The sequence below is a fragment of the Rhinoraja longicauda genome, chromosome 1 (assembly GCF_053455715.1).
Source record: "Rhinoraja longicauda isolate Sanriku21f chromosome 1, sRhiLon1.1, whole genome shotgun sequence".
In the NCBI taxonomy this organism is placed as follows: domain Eukaryota; kingdom Metazoa; phylum Chordata; class Chondrichthyes; order Rajiformes; family Arhynchobatidae; genus Rhinoraja; species Rhinoraja longicauda.
The window spans coordinates 96,858,209-96,878,454 of NC_135953.1; the positions used below are offsets into that span (position 1 = coordinate 96,858,209).

The 20,246-nt window shown below is 41.5% G+C and overlaps 1 protein-coding gene across 2 annotated transcripts in view; it reads left to right on the forward strand.

Annotated features, from left to right (window-relative positions):
* Positions 1-20,246, forward strand: part of LOC144600092 (eukaryotic translation initiation factor 4E-like) — a 32,871-nt gene that overhangs the window by 4,305 nt on the left and 8,320 nt on the right. Inside the window, exons 2-3 of one of the 2 annotated variants that reach the window (XM_078411498.1) lie at positions 10,857-10,963; positions 17,855-17,950. In XM_078411498.1, coding sequence (XP_078267624.1) covers positions 10,857-10,963; positions 17,855-17,950 — 203 coding nt within the window. The remainder of the gene's footprint in view (positions 1-10,856; positions 10,964-17,854; positions 17,951-20,246) is intronic. The other variant, XM_078411509.1, reaches the window with a different exon arrangement.

Below are 20,246 nucleotides of genomic sequence, written 5' to 3' on the forward strand. Positions count from 1 at the left end.
TAACTGCTTCTGTTTTTCAAAACAAATCATCCTCTAGTCCAAATGACTGCCTAAGAAGATATAGGGCATGGGCAAGAACAGCTCAAGTTTTTAAATGGTCTGCTAGCACTTGGCTTTTGGGCTTGCACATGATGAAAGGTTATTTGACTGAGACATTCATGGTTGTTGGTGTCTGAAACTCTATCTCTGACATGAATCATCACCTTCAGGGAAGAGATGAGGCAGGAGGGAAGATGGATTTGGAAATTATGTAATTAGGCTTCCTTTTTATAGGAACAACCACAAAGTAAACAGAATCATTTCAATTCTAAAAACAGTTTCATTCAGCTGTGACCTATGCAACAAATGTACTTGCTGTGTATTTCTGGGTAGTTAGTGTGAGCTGGATTTTTTAACTGAGAGGTATTGTAACTGCACTGATTATGTTGACATACGTGAATAGAGGTGACGCATGTCTAGCTTGTTCAGCAAGTCATTTATGCAAAGACACACGTGTTTGGTGGCCATACAGATTCCCAGAAATTGACAAGAACCAACTTAGGGAGTGAAAAGCCCTGGAAATTCCCCTCTAACCCCCTAAGGAAATACAAAGTGATCCAATGGTCTTCATCTCTTTTTTGCTGCCATGCCACAATCTTTCCTGAAACTTTAAAAAGGAGAGCAGATGGAGGAACTCAGTGGGTTAGGTAGTGTCTGTGGAGGGGAAAGTCTAGACGAAGGGTTTTGACCTAAAACATCCACCATCCAGTTCCCTTTACAGATGCTGTCTGACGTACTGAATTCCTACATATGTTCTTTTTGCTCCAAAATACTGCATCTGCAGTCTTTTGTGCATCTATCCTGTAATTTGGCGTCTTCTTGTTAAATTCTGGAAAATTTGCAAGGTTAGCATTAACTGTGCATTTTGTAATGGGTTCAAAGAGCTAAACGTCTTGTGAACAGAATTATTTTCTATTACCTCCATTTTTGTTCTAATAATTATTTTATAATGTAAATTTTACATTTAAATGGATTACATCACATGGATATGTAAAGAATGGAGGAATAAGGATCATGTGCATTCAGAGGAGATTAGTTTAACTTGGGGGAGTCTAGGACCAGAGGTCATAGCCTCAGAATTAAAGGGCGCTCTTTTAGAATGGAGGTGAGGAGGAACTTTAGTCAGAGGGGAGTTAATTTGTGGGACTCGTTGCCACAGAGGGTGGTGGAGGCCAAGTCAGTGGATATTTTTACGGTAGAGATAGACTAATTTTTGATTAGAACAGGTGTCAAGGGTTATGGGAAGAAGGAAGGAAAGTGGGATTAGGAGGCAGAGATCAGCCACGATAGAATGGCGGAGTAGAATGGGCCAAAGGTCTAATTCTACTATAACTTGTGAACTTGGCATCACATTCAACCCACAATGTGGGCCAAAGAACTGTTAATATGCCATAATTTGCTATGTTTTATATATTATTTTACACTTCAAAAAACAGCTGCACGACAGTTTCTTTTTCTTAATTTTACATTCTTTTGCTGTATACACCAAGCTCAATTTTTAATGAAGCCAGTATAACCAGTTTTCCCTCGGGGGCAAAATACATTTTGAGTATCTGCTTGATTCAGTATTCAAGCCATAGGTTCTAACTCCTCTTCACTATCTTGAAAATAAAAGTTAATCCGCTGCTTCATCAATACCCGACCCAAAATGTCACCTATCCATATACTCCAGGGATGCTGCCTGACCTGCTGAGTTATTTCAGCATTTTGTGTCTTTCTTTGGTCTGCATCCAGCATCTGCAGTTTTTTGTTTACACAATCCCCCTTTGTTGTTAGATTGTCAGAGGTGCTATTACTAATATGGGAGTTAAAGTTGTCTGGCAATTTGATGGATGGATGAAAAAAATCCACAGTGGAATTAGGGGAAAAAAGAGCTGTGTGTTTTATTGAGATCCCAGTATTACCCGAAAAGAAAAAAAACCAATAGGTCACTTATCCCATTTACTTCTTGTTGGATTTTGCTGTGTCAGTTTGCTACTGTATTTGCACAAAACTATTTGTTGGCTTTGAAATATCCAAGGCACAACATATGGAAGCTAGACAGAATTATGTTAAAAATAATTATTTCATACTGTCACTTTGAAGAAAATATAATTTCTGAAAATATTCCAATTGTATTGTGACTGCCAAATAAATGGTGATTAAAAATAATGAATTTTACTATGTTAAAGGTAATTATTTTGTATTGCCTCTTTGAAGAAAATGTTTCTAAAAGAATTTCACTTATTTTGTGACTGCCAAAGAAATGGCAATTTAAAAAAAATGAATGTTACAAGGTGTAAATTTTAATACTCTAATCACAGACACAGTAAGAATAACTATCAAAGCCTGTGTTACCATTGTTCAGGATGGTAAAATACTTTTAATTTTGAGTATTTTGTAACAGCATGCCCTCAAGCTAGTCATACATCCTGATTTATCAGAGCTCCCTGCTATTTTCTTCAAATTGCAGTTACTGAATATTGTTAAATGTAGCTTAGCGCATGTATACAAGAAAAAATATACATCCTGGGCCAAAGCAAAACATTGCACCAAATTTGGAAGTATTTAAACACTTAATGAACTTTTCATGATACTACAATTGATATTTTTATTTCTTGTGGAAGTGTGCAGATATATTCTGGTAATGGAAGTGAGTGTTACTATAAATGTAATTCCTTGATAACAGACATTGTTTATAAAAAGGTTCATCCCTTTATACACTTGCAACTTCATGAACTTCACCAAAGCCTTTGAAAAGATCCCACATCAGAGACTGGTTCAAAAAAACATTTGGGCCCATGGGAGCGAGGGCATGTTGGCAAACTGGATCCCAAATTGGCTTGATAATAGATGGTGTGATGGTAGAGGATTGTTTTTGTGTTTGGATGTCCATGACTAGTAATGTTCCAGAGGGATATTGGCTGGGACCCTTCCTGCTTGTAATGTATGTGAAGACTTTGATGTGGATGTAGGAGACAGTGTCAGTAGGTTTTCGGATGGCATGAAAATTGGTGATGATATTTTCAACGTAGTGAGCAGTCTTAGACTACAGAGTGACATTGTGTTGGTGAAATGAGCATGGAAATGGCAAACAGCTTAATCCTGATAAATGTGAGTGGATGCATTTTGGCAGTGCTAATGAGTTTAGGACATAAACCATGAAAGGCAAGGCCTGAGGGAGTATTGAGGGTCAGTGGGATCTTGGCATGCCTGTCCAAAGATCTTTAGAGGTGGCTGCACAGGTAGATAATGTAAATACAAAGGCATCTGTTTTTTGTTGATCGTGGCATTGAGTTCAAGAGCATCAAGGAATGCTCCAACTTTATACAACATTAGTCTTCAACTGGAGTATTGTAGGCAGTTCTGGTCACAACACTACAGGAACTATGTGATAACTCTAGAGTAGGTGTAGAGGAGATTCATAGTGATGTTGCATGCGATGAGGTGTTGTAGCTATGAAGAGAGACTGGTGCAGATGGGTCTGTTTTCCCTGGAGCCGGGGGCATTAAGAAGGGACAAAATGATGATGGGTTTAGATAGGATAGAGTGTAGGGAACCTCCAGACACCAAAGGTGAATAAAATTAGAGGATATAGATTGAAGGTAAGGGGGAAGAGATTTAGGTGGGATCTAAGGGGGACCTTTTCACCCAGGGAGCGGTGGGTATCTGGAATATACTGTTTGCTAGAAGCAGAGATGGTGTTCAGTGGTGGAAGTAGAGTCACTGACACGGTCTCCCTCGCCTGTGGAATCACCTGCTCTCTCCCTCGATAAGAAGAATGGAGATGGTCTCTGTCGTACACGTGCTGGTCGTGTTTGCAGGCCGGTTGTGAAGTATCCGGACTATGTTTAACTTTCCTCCAGTTTGTCATCGATTGTTATACATAACGTGCTTAGTTTATGGGTCTGTATCGCTGTTGATTCTTTAAGAGGGGGGATGTAGATTAGTATAGTGGTGTCACTCATGTTATGCGTCATGCTTTTGTAGTTACGCCCCATTAGCTTTTGAGTGACCACTGCTTGTGAGTTTCGGGTTAGTGTAAGTGGAAAGTGCAGGCGTGAGGTCGTGCTTGCTATGTAGCTAATAAAGTCTTTGGATCGTTATCCAGGTGTAAGGCCTCTGTTATTATACGGTCACTACGGCAGGGAGGGAGTGTGATGCTCTGGGCAATGTTCTGCTGGGAAGCCCTGGGTCTGGCCATCCATGCCTCGGTGGGTCGGCGCTGTTTTGGCAGCACACGGAGGACCAACAGCTTATTAGGCAAGTGGTCATAATGTTTTGGCTCATCAGTGTATACTGGGCATCTTCTCTCTACACTCAGTCCTGTTTTTGAGCCTTGACCTGAAATGTCAACCAACCCGTTGCTTCCATAGGTGTTGCTTGATCTGCTGAGTTCTTCCAGAGATCTTCGTGTCTCTGCTAGAAAATCTTTAGATGAGTGCCCACTGGTTGGCATAATTGTAATTGGCTGAAGGACCTGTTTCTATGTTGTATGATGATGGCACATTACATCCAACAGTCACTTTATTCATTTTTATGTATAAAGATATTGATTGCCCAATAGCAGCTATCTTACACCTGGTGTGAAAATTGATATGTTGCACTCCAGTGATTGAGAGACCTAATCCAATGGACACAGTGGGAGTACTGAACTTTCTTGAGTTCATGCTATTTGCTACTGGGGTGGGGGAAACCTTTCTTTTATTGGGTCTCTTCCCCGGGGCGCAGCTCGGCCGCGGGGCCTTCCATCGCCCGCGGGGCCTTCCAGCTCGGCCGCTGGACTTAACATCGCCGGCGCGGCTCGGCCGCGGGACCTAACAGTGCCCGGTATGGCCGCGGGACGGTTCAGTGCTCGGTGCGGCTCGGCCGCGGGGCCTTCCATCGCCCGGTGCGGCTCGGCCGCGGAACAGTTCAGCGGCCGCGGGGCCTTCCATCGCCCGGTGCGGCTCGGCTGCGGGACGTTTCAGTGCCCGGTGCGGCTCGGCTGCGGGACTTAACATCGCCGGCGCGGCTTGGCTGTGGGACGTTTCAGTGCCCGGTGCGGCTCGGCCGCTGGACTTAACATCGCCGGCGCGGCTTGGCCGCGGGACGTTTCAGTGCCCAGTGCGGCTCGGCCGCTGGACTTAACATCGCCGGCGCGGCTTGGCCGCGGGACGTTTCAGTATCCGGTGTGGCTCGGCCGCGGGACTTAGCAGCGGCCGCGGTGCCTTCCATCGCCCGGCGCGGCTCGGCCGCTGGACTTAACATCGCCGGCTCGGCTCGGCCGCGGGACGTTTCAGTGCCCGGTGCGGCTCGGCCGCGGGGCCTTCCATCCCCTTGCGGGGGCTGTGCGTGTCGGTTGCCTCGGTAGGGGTCGAGCTGCCTGTCCGTGGTGCGCGGGGGGGAAGAGAGTGGAAGTTTTGTTGCCTTCCATCACAGTGAGGGGGTGTTTGGAGTCACTGTGATGGATGTTGGTGTTGGGGTCGTGTATCCTGTGTTCTTTTCTTTTTTGCTGTGTCTTGTGACTGCTGAAATTTCGTTCGGTATTTATACCGAATGACAATAAAGTTCTGTTATGTTATGTTATGTTATGCCAAGTTAAACTGATCTCATCTGACTATTTGTGATCCATATCTGTCTATTCCTTGCACTTCCATGAGCCAATCCAAAAGCCTAATAAATGCCATTTTCGTATCTGCCTCACCACCATCCCTGGCAGTGTGTTCCAGGCTGTCACCACTGTGTAAAAAAAACACACTTGCCCCGTACATCTCCATTAAACTTTGCACCTCTTACCATATAGTCTTGCCCTCTACTGTTGGACATTTCCACCCTGGGAATAAGGTTCTGACTGTCTACCCACTCTATGTCTTGCATAATTTTATATATTTCTACTAAGTCTTCCCTCAACATCTGACATTCCATCCAATCCTCTCCCTGGGGCTGGAACCCTCTAATCCAGGCAGTATTCTGGTAACCTCCTTTGCACCCTCTCCAAAGCCTCCGCATCTTTCCTGCAATGGGGCAATTAGAACTGCTGCAATTCTATAAAGCGGCTAAACCAATGTCCTATAGAACTGTATAATTAATTCCTGACTCTAATATTCAATGCCCACAACAATAAAGGGCATCCCTATCCTAATATCTCTATTTGTGACTTGATCAAATTTTGTTTGATAATGCTTCTGTGAATTGCCATGGATTGTTTTACTAGCTTAAAGATGCGATGTGGAGCACAAGTTGTTGTTTGCATTATTTAATGGTGTGAATGATCTATATTACAACATTTGCTACTGAATAATAAAATCCTTACTCTATTTTGTCCTGTTACAATTAATGTATGTATCTAAAGTTGTTTAAAATGTTCTCTGCAATAGCTCCATAATTAAAGTTTTGTTAAATATCCCACAAGAAAGACAATAAATTCAAAATATTAAGCAATTAAATTAAAAAATCTAACACGATTCAGCAGAATGATGCCAGATATAAATGAAAAGGTGAAACAGGTTGGGAATTCATTCATTGGTGTTTAAAAGAATGAGATGATCTTATTGATACAAGGTAAATGCTGAAAGTATGGGAACCAGAGAAGTATATTTATTTAACGCTGTGATGAGCAAGAATTTCTTCTGAAAGTTGCAAATCCTTGAAACTCTTCACTGCATAGAACTGTATGGGTGGATCCTTATGTATTTAAGATATATTTTTAATCAGTAAAGGAATTGGATTATGGGAAAAGGGCAAGCAAATGGATGTAAGGAATGTTGGATAGGTACTGATCCAAATAAATGGTGAAACAGGCTCAAGAGGCTGATTATACACCGATGAACCAAAACATTATGACCACCTGCCTAATATGCTGTTGGTCCTCCGTGTGCCGCCAAAACAGTGCCGACCCGCCGAGACGGACTCTAAGGACCCCTGAAGGTGTCCTATGATATCTGGCACCAAAACATTAGCAGCAAATCCTTCAAGTCCTGTGAGTTGCGAGGTGGAGCCACCATGGATCGGACTTGTCAATCCAGCACATCCCACAGATGCTCAATTGGATTGAGATCTGGAGAATTTGGAGGCCTGGGCAACACCGTGAACACTTCATGTTCATCAAACCATTCCCGAACAATGTGTGCAGTGTGGCAAGGCGCATTATCCTGTTGAAAGAGGCCACTGCCATCAGGGAATACTTTTGCCATGAAGGGGTGTACCTGGTCTGCAACGATGTTTAGGTAGGTGACACGTGTCAAATTGATGTCCACTTGAATGGACGGACCCATGGTTTCCCAGCAGAACATTGCCCAGAGCATCATACTCCCTCCACCGGCTGGCCGTCTTCCCACAGTGCATCCTGGTGCCATCACTGCCCTCGCGCATCGATGAGCCTTGGGCGCCCAACACCCTGTCGCCGGTTTGTGATTTGCCCTCCTCAGGCCACTGTTGGTAGGTAATCGCCACTGCTGTCCGGGAGCACCTTGCCGTTGCAGAGATGCTCTGACCCAGTCGTCTGGCCATAACAATTTGGCCCTTGTCAAAGTCGCTCAGGTCTTTACTCCCGCCCATTTCTCCTGCATCCAACACATCAACTTCAAGAACTGACTGTTCGCTTGCTGCCTAATATGTCCCACCCCTTGACAGGTGCCATTGTAACAAGATAATCAATGTTATTCACTTCACCTGTCAATGGTTATAATGCTTTGGCTCATCGATGTATACATATAATTGTAACATTCCTAATACCTTTACACCTATTGATCGTTCGATCTTATTGAGATGTAAAATTATAATATGGAATCTGTAGAGATTTTAAATTATCTGCACAAAAAGTAAAATTCAAGACGTGTATACCTGCAGAGAAGTTTTTAGAGAGATTAGGCTTTAATTAACAGGAAAATAGCAAAAATCAGTGTTTGATCACTTGACGTGAGATTGTTAAGCACTTTTTTATTACTCTTGAATAATTTTACAGCTCCACCTCTTGCCCCCCAACCTCTGAAACATTGTTGAGATGGAGAATGTGGTTGTATGATGATTCGTGGTCATTGGAAATAATTTTTTTCCATAGATGCAGTCTGACTAGAGCATTTTCAGCAATTGGTGCAGTGAGTGGGGAGTGCATAAGTTTTGCCTAAAAATGATCTGGTGTCAGCCAAGTGGAGCTACAAGTCATGCATGTTAAACAACAAAAACTATGCTAAAGGCAGCTGAGTGACCTTGAAACTGACAGATCAGATCAAATCAAAGCTCTGCAATCCTACCACATCTAGTTAACAGGTTGATGATACTTACAGGACATCCCCATTTTCAAAGATGAGCGAGCCCAGCCTATATGTTGAAACATTTGCATCCATATCCAGCTTAAAGTGGGTATGATCCATCTTGGCTTCTTCCTGAGATTCTCATTTGTCACAGAGTGCCATCCCCAACCAATTCTATTCACTCCATGTGCTATTAAGAAACTGTAGAATTGTCACAGAATTAAATTGCAGATGTTGGGTGGTAATGTTTGTTCTTAGTATTTCATTGAGTGTGGCATCAAGGTACCCCAGTGAAACTGAAGGCGGTGAGCATCACAACGAAAGCACTGCTATGGTTGGATTGCAGAAATATAGTTAGTTGTGGTAATGGAACCAACCACAATTGTTCCTGCCCCAGGAGATTACTGTGGGAAATCTTCAGGGCATTATTATAGACTTAACCGCCTTCTGCTTCATTTAATGAACTTCTTTCCTTGCTAAAGTAGGAGATTCGGATGTTTGCAGATTGCGCAAGTCTGCATGCAGCAAGAACTAAACAATAATATGGCAGGGATGGATAAGTTGTACGTAACATTTATACCATGAAAGTGCTGGATGGTGACTGTCTTCATCAAGAATGCCACCCCATCAAGCACCCTATGCATTCATTTCCTCCTCCACTGGTGCAGTGTACAGCATCTACAAAATGCTTTGCAGTTATTCACGCAGGCTACACCAACAACATCTGCATTCTGTACTACCAAGATGGGCAAGAGCGGCAGGTGCATGGGAACATTTATCTTGAAGTCACACACAATTTTGACATGCAAATCTATATACTAAAACACTCGTTTGTTTGTTCCTGAACTACAGCCAAAACGGTACACGATAGCGTGACAATTTTAGGCCCGCCTTACTCACTGTTGTCCCTTTGGTGCTAATGGAAGAAGTTTAATTGAAATTGGTGTTATATTTTTTAATTTATTCACATTTTAAAGTTTAAATCTATCTCCTAGGGAGGGGGGGGGGGTGGAAGGGAGGGAGGAAAGGGCGGTGGAGGGAGGGGGAGTAGAGGGTGCTGCCCCAATGCAGGAGAGGTTTGGGCCCAACAGGTCCACTTGGTCTAGTATGTATTATAACTGTCGACGGGGTGGCACCGAGAACGAAGGGGGACCCAGCGGGGGACGGTGGGCTGCTGCACCTTTACGGCTGCAGGCAGTAGATAGGGATGTTCAGTGAACCTTTGTAACTTTGTCGGCTCCTGACAAAGCTCCGGGTTTTTGCTTCCTATACGCTGATTGAGTCTAATCTAAAAAAGTTGTACTTATTTGCATAGTTGTCATTTGAATCATTTATAGTAAAGGATACAACAATCACTTATAGGGCGGTCACGATGGCACAGCGGTAGAGTTGCTGCCTCACAGCGAATGCAGCGCTGGAGATCTGGGTTCGATCCTGACTACAGCTGCTGTCTGTACGGAGTTTGTATGTTCCCAGCGTGGGTATTCTCCGAGATCTTCGGTTTCCTCCCACACTCCAAAGACGTACAGGTTTGTAGGTTAATTGGTTTGGTAACTGTAAAAATTGGCCCTCATGGGTGTAGGATAGTGTTTAAAAAAAATTGTCCCTAGTGGGTATAGGATACTTCCAGTATGGTCCCTGGTGGACTCTTCGGAAGTGATGACCACAAAATTCAAGATACTATCTGGACATAATCTTGCATGTGTACTTCCGATACATTGGAGCAAAAAACTCAATGCATGAACTATCAAGCCAGTGTGAGTATTTGTTGATGATTTTGTTTTGCTTTGCTTAAAGATGGTCATTGTTTCATTGAAAATATTTAGTTTAAGGGTGATGATAGAGTGCGTTTTACCATTTTTCTTGTGCTGTTCCTGCGGACTATAATTTGCAATGTGCTCTGGCTTCCTCTTCCGTGTCAAATCAAGGAATTTTAAACTTCTGCATACATTATCAAGAGTCTAACTGTTGGTCCCTTCCCTCTGCACTAGTTGCTCCGAGCATGTCATTTTTAATGGAAACTTCTAAATATTAATGCATTTTTCCTTGCCCATGGAATATAAACTGCTAGCAATTGCTGCCCTGTTACTTTCAGGGAACTTGTCTTCCAACAGTTAAACATGAAACCATCGGGCAAAGAAGGCATTGCATTTCATTTGGCGTTCTTGTATGGCAGTATCATCTGCGCAGTTATGTATATATTTTTAAATAATCTTGGCATAGACAATCCAGGAGCACAGTTATTCATGTAATGCAAACAAAATGGATGCTGCTTTGAAAAGAATAAATAGAGTGCAGGTGTAACTCAGTGGGTCAGGCATTTCTGGAGAACATGGATAGGTGACGTTCGGGTTGAGATCCTGTTATTCCAGCACTTTGTGCCTTTTTTTTGTAAATTTGCATCTGCAGGTCCTTGTTTCTGTAGGTCTTGTTCTTGTCCTGAATATTCTGCCAAAAGTTGTCAACAGATATCTAAGTATTTAATTAAATTTGAGGTCTAGTTATTTGGTTAGTTCTCCATTTGTCATTAACCTTTTCTATGATGTTAGTTGTCCCAGTACTAAGATGTGTTTAAACGTTTCTGGTCATTCTTTTTCTCTGTAGGAAACTACCACACAACCCCAGTCATCAGAAGAAGAAGGTAAAACTGAGGCAGCAACTCAAGAAATAGGGAAGCCTGAACACTACATAAAACATCCGTTACAGAATAGGTAAAGCAACAAACATAAGATTACCCTGCAAAAGTTCAAAATTATGACCATACTTGATGCAAATTTTATAAATTGTTATAAATTTTATGTTTATAATCTGGATATAAGATATTGAGGCACTGGTCAGGGAAAAAAGTGTATGTCAGGTATGGGCAACTGGGATCAAGCTAATCTTTTGATGAGTGTAAGAGATGTAGGAGTATACTTAAGAGGGAAATTTGGAGGGCAAAAGACATGAAATTGCTTTAGCAGATAAAGTAAAGGTTTAGATTTATTATTGTCACATATTCTGAGGTAAAGTGAAAAGCTTTGTTTTGCATGCAATCCTATCAAATTGAATATTACTATACATCAATGCAATAGGTTGAGTAAAGGGGAAGATAAAGTGCAGAATATAGTTATCAGCATTGTAGTGCACCAGTAGACTGAATCAAATGTCCGCAATGGGGGAAGAGGTGAATCAGACAGTACATTGGCCTATAGAAGGACTGTTCAGAAGCCTGATAACAGGGAAAAAGCAGTTCCTGAGCTTTGGCAAAAAAAGTAAAGATGATTCTGAAGGGATTCTAGCAACATCTCATGTAAACTGAAGACAGACCCAAAAAGCTGCAGTAACTCAGCGGGTCAGGCAGCATCGCTGGAGAAAAGGAATAGGTGAACACGTTTTGGGTTGAGGTTCATTGTGCTTGTCTATGTGTGAAGCCACAGGAGATGCGCGAGGTGTTAAATTAATATCATCTATTGTGGAAAAGGCCGTGGAAGCTAAGGAATTGAGGGAAATGAATAGTGACATATGAGATCATACTCGCACTACAGAAGAGGAATGTTGGCGGTCCTGAGACATATTAAGGTTAAGTCTCCCAACCTTGATCAAGTTTATCAAGGGCATTTTGGGACGATGGAGAAGAAATTGCAGAGGCCCTGACAGATATTTGCATTATCTTTGGCTCTGGGTAAGATAATGGAGTGGAGGGTGGCTAAGATTGCGCCACATAGAGAGGTTACAAGGACAACCCAGGGAACTACAGGTCAGTGTGCCTCAGTAGTGGAAAGTTACTGGTGGAATGGGTGGCGTTTCGGGTTGAGACCCTTCAGACTGAATCAGGGGAGAGGGAGATACAGAGATACGGTTCAGGTTACCTACCTGATACATAGAAACATAGAAAAATAAAAAAATAGGTGCAAGAGGAGGCCATTCGGCCTTTCGACCCTTGTGATCATGGCTGATCATCCACAATCAATAACCTGTACCCACACTCTCCCCATATCCCTTGATTCCACTAACCCCCAGAACTCTATCTAATTCTCTCTTAAATTCATCCAGTGATTTGGCCTCCACTGCCCTCTGTGGCAGAATTCCACAAATTCCCAACTCTCTGGGTGGAAAAAGTTCCTTCTCACCTCGGTTTTAAATGGCCTCCCCTTTATTCTAAGACTATGGCCCCTGGTTCTGGACTCCCCCAACGTTGGGAACATTTTTCCTGCATCTTGCTTGTCCAGTCCTTTTATAATTTTATATGTCTATAAGATCCCCTCTCATCCTTCTAAACTCCAGTGAATACAAGCCTAGTCTTTTCAATCTTTCCTCATATAATAATAGTCCCACCATCCCAGGGATCAATCTCGTGAACCTACGCTGCACTGCCTCAATTACAAGGATGTCCTTCCTCAAATTAGGAGACCAAAACTGTACACAATACTCCAGATGTAATCTTACCAGGGCCCTATACAACTGCAGAAGAACCTCTTTACTCCTTTACTGAAATCCTCTCGTTATGATCTCCCGGTTGCTAAACACTTTAACTCCCCCTCCCATTCCAACTCCCATTCTGTCCTGGGCTTCCTGCATTATCAGAGTGAGGCCCAGTGCAAATTGGAAGAACACCTCATATTTCGCTTAGGCAGCTTACACCCCAGCGGTATAAGTATTGACTTCTCTAACTTCAAGTAACCCTTGCTTTCCCTCTCTCCCCATCCCTTCCCAGTTCTCCGAGCAGTCTGACTGTTCTCGTCTACATTTTATCTCTGTTTGCTTTGTTGTTACCTTCTCCTGCAATGATCGATTCTACAGTTTTCTTGATCTCCATCCCCTTTGTCTTGTTTTCACACCATACACTTCTTTATCTCTATCACCTTCTCCCCTGACTCGGTCTGAAGAAGGGTCTCGACCCGAAACGTTACCCATTCCATCTATCCAGATATGCTGAGTTACTCCAGCATTTTGTGTATCTACTGAATAAGAATAGTCAGCTGGCTTTGTGTGGGAAATAATTTCTCAAGAATTTATTTGAAAATTTGAACATGCCGAAGAAGATTGATGAGAGCAGGGCGATAGACATGAGATGTGTGGACTTCACAAGGTCCCACATGATAGGATAGTCCGAAAGGTTGGAACACATTAGACCCATGGTGTGCCTGGCAATTGGCTACAAAATTTGCTTGGTTGGAAAGGGACAGAGGCAGTACTTGAGATTTGTTTTCCAGACTGTGACCAGTGATATTTCTCGGGAACTGGTGTGGAGTCTACTGTAATTTGTCACATATTTTAACAATTTGGATGAGAATGTAGGTGGCATGATAAGTTAGCAGGTTACACCAAATGTCATATGTTGAAAGACTGGAGCGGACTGTCATATGTTGAAAGACTGGAGTGACTAGGCTTGTATACACTGGAATTTAGAAGGATGAGAGGGGATCTTATCGAAACGTATAAGATTATTAAGGGGTTGGACACGTTAGAGGCAGGAAACATGTTCCCAATGTTGGGGGAGTCCAGAACCAGGGGCCACAGTTTAAGAATAAGGGGTAGGCCATTTAGAACGGAGATGAGGAAAAACTTTTTCAGTCAGCGAGTTGTGAATCTGTGGAATTCTCTGCCTCAGAAGGCAGTGGAGGCCAATTCTCTGAATGCATTCAAGAGAGAGCTAGATAGAGCTCTTAAGGATAGCGGAGTCAGGGGGTATGGGGAGAAGGCAGGAACGGGGTACTGATTGAGAATGATCAGCCATGATCACATTGAATGGCAGTGCTGGCTCGAAGGGACGAATGGCCTACTCCTGCACCTATTGTCTATTGCTGAACAGTTGTGAAATTTGGTGAACAGTGAAGAAGACAAGATTTCATAGTGAGACAATTTGAGTTTAGGAGCAAGGAGGTCCTACTACAGTTGTACAGGGCCCTGATGAGAGCACACCTGGAGTATTGTGTGCAGTTTTGATCTCCTAATTTGAGGAAGGACATTATTGCTATTGAGGGAGTGCAGCATAGGTTCACTAGCTTACTTCCCAGGATGGGGGGGGACTGACATATGAAAGAATGGGTCAACTGGGCTTGTATTCGCTGTAATTTAGAAGGATGAGAGGGGATCGTATGGAAACAAATAAAATTCTTAAAGGATTGGACCGGCTAGATGCAGGAAAAATGTTCCCGATGTTGGGGAAGTCCAGAACCAGGGGTCACAGTTTAAGAATAAGGGGTACGCCATTTAGGACTGAGATAAGGAAAAACTTTTTCACCCAGAGAGTTGTGAATCTGTGGAATTCTCTGCCACAGAAGGCAGATGGAGGTCAATTCACTGGATCTTTTCAAGAGATAGTTAGATTTAGCTCTTCGGGCTCACGTAATCAAGGGATATGGGGAAAAAAGCTGGAACGGTGTAATGATTTTGGATGATCATATTGAATGGCAGTGCTGGCTTGAAGTGCCGAATAGCCTACTCCTGCACCTATTTTCTATGTTTCTATTAACAGGGGAAGTGGGCCAATGAATGGCTGATTGAATTTAACTGACTAATGCATTTTAGAAAGTTAAACCAGGGCAGGGCATACACAGTGTTAAACCAGGGCAGGGCATACACACGGGACCCCAGAGAATGTTGCAGAATTCAGAGTGAGGGATGTAAGAACATAGTGACGACACAAGATGGTGAAAAAAGTGTATGACACTCTTGCCTTTGATTAGAAGTACAAGTACGTCATATTATACCTGTACTGGTTATTGGTGAGACTACCTGGTGGATTGTCTGCAATTATGATTTCCCTCTGACTCTCCATCAACATTGAGATAGAGAACTTGTGCGAGGAAGAGTTTCTTCTTTGCTGTAATTTAGGACACGATAATCCCTTGGCTATCCCAAGGTAATTTGAGTGTGTGTGCGCAGTGTATGAGATATTCATCTTTTGTTCGAGGCATTAAATCAAGGCTTCTGCTCATTATATCTAAAAGATCCCATACCATTATTCAAAATTGAACAGCAATTGATGTCCTTATTAACATTCCCATATGAATAAATATTTTCCAGTTTGCTGGGTATAGAACCTTGGGCCCTCATATGTTTGCCTAAATGTCATTTCATTTCAATACCCACTTGCTTAACAAAGGCAGTGGTATATAATGCACATTTCATTTTGCATTTTACAGTGCTTTTTTGTGACATGTACTAATTGTGTTTTGCACATTTTTAATCTGTTCCCGAAGCTAACTCTCACACCTTTTACTGCAATTCTTTTGTGGAACCTTTTCCCCCCAAAAATAACCAAAGTAAAAAGCAAAAGTGACTTGTTTAAAACTTATCTTGCACAGGAATGAAACAATCTCATTAGTTTACAGGTCCAGCATAATAAGTATGAATGCAGTAAAGATGTATTGAGAATTGATTCTCTTTTTCATTTTCTACATTAAATCCTAATTGCTTCCAGAAATTTAGCATTTTTTAGGTTTGATTCTGGCCAATTTTTGATGACTGAAGTAAATAAATTTGTTGTAGCAATGTGCCCTTAATCATCAGAAGATGATTTTTATTTCCGATTTTAATTTTTTTCCCCTCTGTTGCATCTGTGGTCTTGCTGTTGTGTACTAGAGCTATACAGTATGGAAACAGGCTCATCAGCCCAACTCGTCTATGCTGAGCAAAAGATCATCTTGATCGCGTACCATTTGCCTTGGTTTGGCCCGCAATCCCTCTATAATATATATAATATATCCTGATAATATATATTATTTATATTTCTATATATATATCCCAATCAAGGCCGCACACACCAGCCTTTTTGAGCCAGTGACACTTTTAGATCCCTACGATGGTGGGAACGAAAGTACCCGTGATGAGCTGGGTAGTGTTCATCACTTTTTGCAATCTTCTCTGTCGATCAGTGGAATTTTGTTCCTATACGCGTAGGTTTCTCTGCACAACAGCGCACAACAGCATGCTCCAGGGCCCTGCTACTTACCATGGTACTCCAAGCATGATCTCACAAATGCAGTTGCACATGATGTCCAAATCCCGGTATTCACTGCCCCGACCAATAAAGGCCAGCGTGCCAAATGCCTTCCTCAACCCTGAATACTTATGTTGACATTTTCTTAAGTTCATACATCATAGGAGCAGAAGTAGGCCATTCAGCCAATCAAGTACTCAGCTATCGAATCTATTGATCTATCTTTTCCCTGCAACCCCATTCTCCTGCCTTCTCCCCATAACCCTTGACACCCTTACTAATCAGAACCTGCCTATCTCTATTTTAAAATACCCAATGACTCGGCCTCCACAACTGTCTGTGGCAATGAATTCCGTAGATTCACCGCCCTCTGACTAAAGAAATCCCTCGTTTTCTTTCTAAAGGTATGTTCTTTTATTTTGAGGCCTCTAGTCCTAGACTCTCCCACTAGTGGGAACATCCACTCTATCCAGGCCTTTCACTATTCGGTCAGTTTCGGGGAACCGTGTACCTGTACTCCAAGGTCTCCATTAAAACATTCTCCATGGGCCTAACATTTACTATATAAGTCGTGCCCTGGTTTATCTTGCCAAAGTACAAGATATTGCACTTATCCAAATTAAACACTGGTAGGTACAGTCTCTTAGAATCTCCTCCAGTTACTTTCTTATCACCATTGTTAGGCTCACCAGACTGTTGTTCTCTGGCAATCCTTCTTAAATAAAGACTTTAAAACAGTCACCCTCCAGTCTTCCTGTACCAGATCCCCAGCCTAAATGTACAAGTGACCTAACCTGGGCCCCTGCACTTTCTTCCCTAGCGTCTCGCACTGATTAAGAATATGCGTGATCAGGCCCAGGGGATTTGGAGTATTGCGTGCAATTATGGTTGCCTTAATACAGGAAGGATGTGGAGGTTTTGGAGAAGTAGAGGGTGGTTACCAGGATGCTGCCTGGATTAGAGGGACTAACTTGGATTGTTTTCTATGGCGCATTGGAGGCCATGGGAAAACCTGATAGAAGTGTATAACATTGTGAGATACATAGACGGGGAAGACAGTCATAACGTTATTCCCAGGGTGGAAATGTCAAAGACTCGAGGGCAAAGCTTTAAGATCAGAGTGAGAAAGTTTACAGTTACTGTTTTATATTCTGGCATTTATTTTCCTTAATTCTTTGCCTTTCATGTCCTTCTCCATGGTAAATACAGATGAGAAATGTTTATTTAATGTTTAGCTCCTGCATCTCCACGTATAGATGACCAAATTGATCCTTAAGGAACCCTATTCTTTTTTATTACTCTTTGTTTTTAATATGCTAATAGAATCTCTTAGGATGCTCATTTACCTTGTCTGCCATAGCTATCTCATGTCTTCTTTTTGCCCTCCTGATATCCATTTGAAGTTCGTTTAGTTGTGTTGCCTCGGTAAAATTAGTAAAAACATTTCCAGCGGCAATGAGCTCCCTCAAATGCTACTATGAGGGTCCTATTAACGGCAAACCAAAATAGATTTTATTTCAGGCATTGATTTTGTCAAGGCTTCTTGAATTGAGAAGGCGATGTCTCTCCCAGCCAGCCTCATTTCCCATGTGTATTTTAAGATTTTGAAAGGTTTCGGGCTGCTCTTTGTAACTGTACTGTCATAGATTCTAATCTTCTATAATATCTCTTGTAGATGGGCACTTTGGTTCTTCAAAAATGACAAAAACAAAACTTGGCAAGCAAATCTGCGCCTGATATCCAAATTTGATACAGTGGAAGACTTCTGGGCGTAAGTCAAAACCTGCAAAGTAAAAATAACTTTTGTGAAGTTAGCATTGAATATCCAGGCAATTACAATGGAAGCCCAAATCCTGTAAGAAAGACAGTCAAATGTAATAAATTAGAAAGGAAATCATTTTATTAAATCAGTGAGTAGGAATATTATATTTGGGGGTGGGGTTGATATATTTCTATAAAAAGAAACATTTCAGCAATTATTGCTCTTAAATGCAATTTATTGCAAGGTAAAGCAACGTGGATGCTCTTGGAATGATGCAGATAATTTTTAAAGAATGAATCAAAATTGAAACGGGGATGTGAGTCTATTATGCATAACGTTCAAACAATTGTAGTTAAGGAGCAAAGAGCCAAATTAGTGAGAACATAGCTGTATAATAATATAGGGAGTTAAGCTGAACAAGCTTGAGGGGTTTTCTGTGATAAAGGGAAAGTTATGCAGTTGATTTTTTAAAAAAAGTAAATGTTTAGAGGGTGGTAGTTTAGGGAGAAGGAGGTGATGATTGGAGAACTGAAAAAGAAAGACCAGTAAACACGATGACATTCAGAACAGTTCTTTCCCCAGAGTGAATGGAATGTTGAACTTATTTGATGTGTAGTGCACAAATGCATTTAAGGAGAAATCAGGTAAGCGTAAGAGGAGGAAAAGAATAGAAAGATGCTGTTTAGATGCTGTGTCAGAGAGTGTAAGAGTCTTGGGTTGGGGGGAAACCTTACAGAATAAATAACAACATGAGGTAAATAGAAAGTTTAATATTTGAATGCTTGCTAAATGGGTTCTCTTTTGTTTTAAACCGTGCAGACCAATATTAATTTTGACACTACTGAATTATATATCGAGCTAAAATGTATTGTGCAATTATCCTGATCAAGTTTCTCATCAGGCTGTGCTAAGTTACATAATTCATCTTGCAGGTAAAAATATGTACAAACATACTGATTCCAATATAAAGTTTTTTTATAAATGCAGCTTTATGTGCACAAGGCCAAAGATCTTGGGACAGGAGTCCATTCAATTCATCACATTCATTTTGGACGTAAATCTTTTTATCGGCAATGTAGCATCCTTACTGGTAGAATTTTGCTCTTTGTAAATGGTCCATTGACTGAGTTCAGGTTTTAGTTTATTATCACGTGTAGCGAGATACAATGAAAAGTGCCACTGTACCGCCCACCTCAGGCAGCTCATTCTATATATCCACAACCTCAGGTTCTTATGAAATCTTTCCCCTCTCATATATGCCCTCTAGTTCTTAATTTCCTCTCATCTTGGAAACAGTTCTGTGCTGCCCACAAGGAGCAATTTACAACAAAAGCCAACTTGCCGCCTGCCATACTTTTGGGCTCTTTGTAATTACTAGTTCAAATGTTTCTTTCTGAGGTCCTGCAGGTCAGAGGAACTGTAATCTATTTGTATGCATTTATGAAGTTCTTGTGTTTTTTTTAATTGGCATTATCAGAATTCATAAGATCGCATTGCCACTTTGAAACATGTGTTAGTATTTTTCTATGCTGAATTTTTTTGAAGGCTTGCATTGCATGTTTGAAACATCAATGGCTGAACCTATTATTTCCTGTTTCTTGGATAGCAAACTCTGTTCTTGGCTCAGCAGTCATGAGTCTAACTCTTTCATTGATTGTCGACAAGGAGTAATGGATATTGACCGCTAGTACAACAGTGATCTATTTTATTATTGTTTGGTTTGCTCTCTTTTTCACAAACATAGATCAATCAACATTTGTTTTGTAGAAGTTACTTATTGGAATTTTTCAAACAACACAATGCATACTGTCTGGATGTAATGGAAAGTGGAGACTTGTTCATCAATCTGATCCCATTTATGGTGTAACTTAATTTCTGTTCAAATCTATTAATTAATTCACTTAATATTTAATTTGATTTAGGGTTTGAACAATTTGAATGTTCCTGCTTTTTTATTTGCCTAATTTAAACATTTAGGAAAAATTAAATTGGAATTACTTGGAGTAGTCTTTATTCTCTTGATTCAGAGTTTCTGTTTCTTTCAGTTATTTTAACAGCTGCCATCTTGGCTTTGAATATCAGCCAACTATTTATTCCTCATTCTTTCTGGTACACAGATGTCAGTTGCCAGACTATTTTTTTATTGCCTGTGATTGTATCCAATAGTCATTTGGTCTTGTGTTTTAAAATCACATTGCCAACATTTTGTCCACCCGTTGCATTTTCCTTTGAAGGGTAATATGGCTCTATGAATAAGATTAAGTCGTTATCAAAGGTGTTTGGTTAATATGCTTTGTGTTTGTTT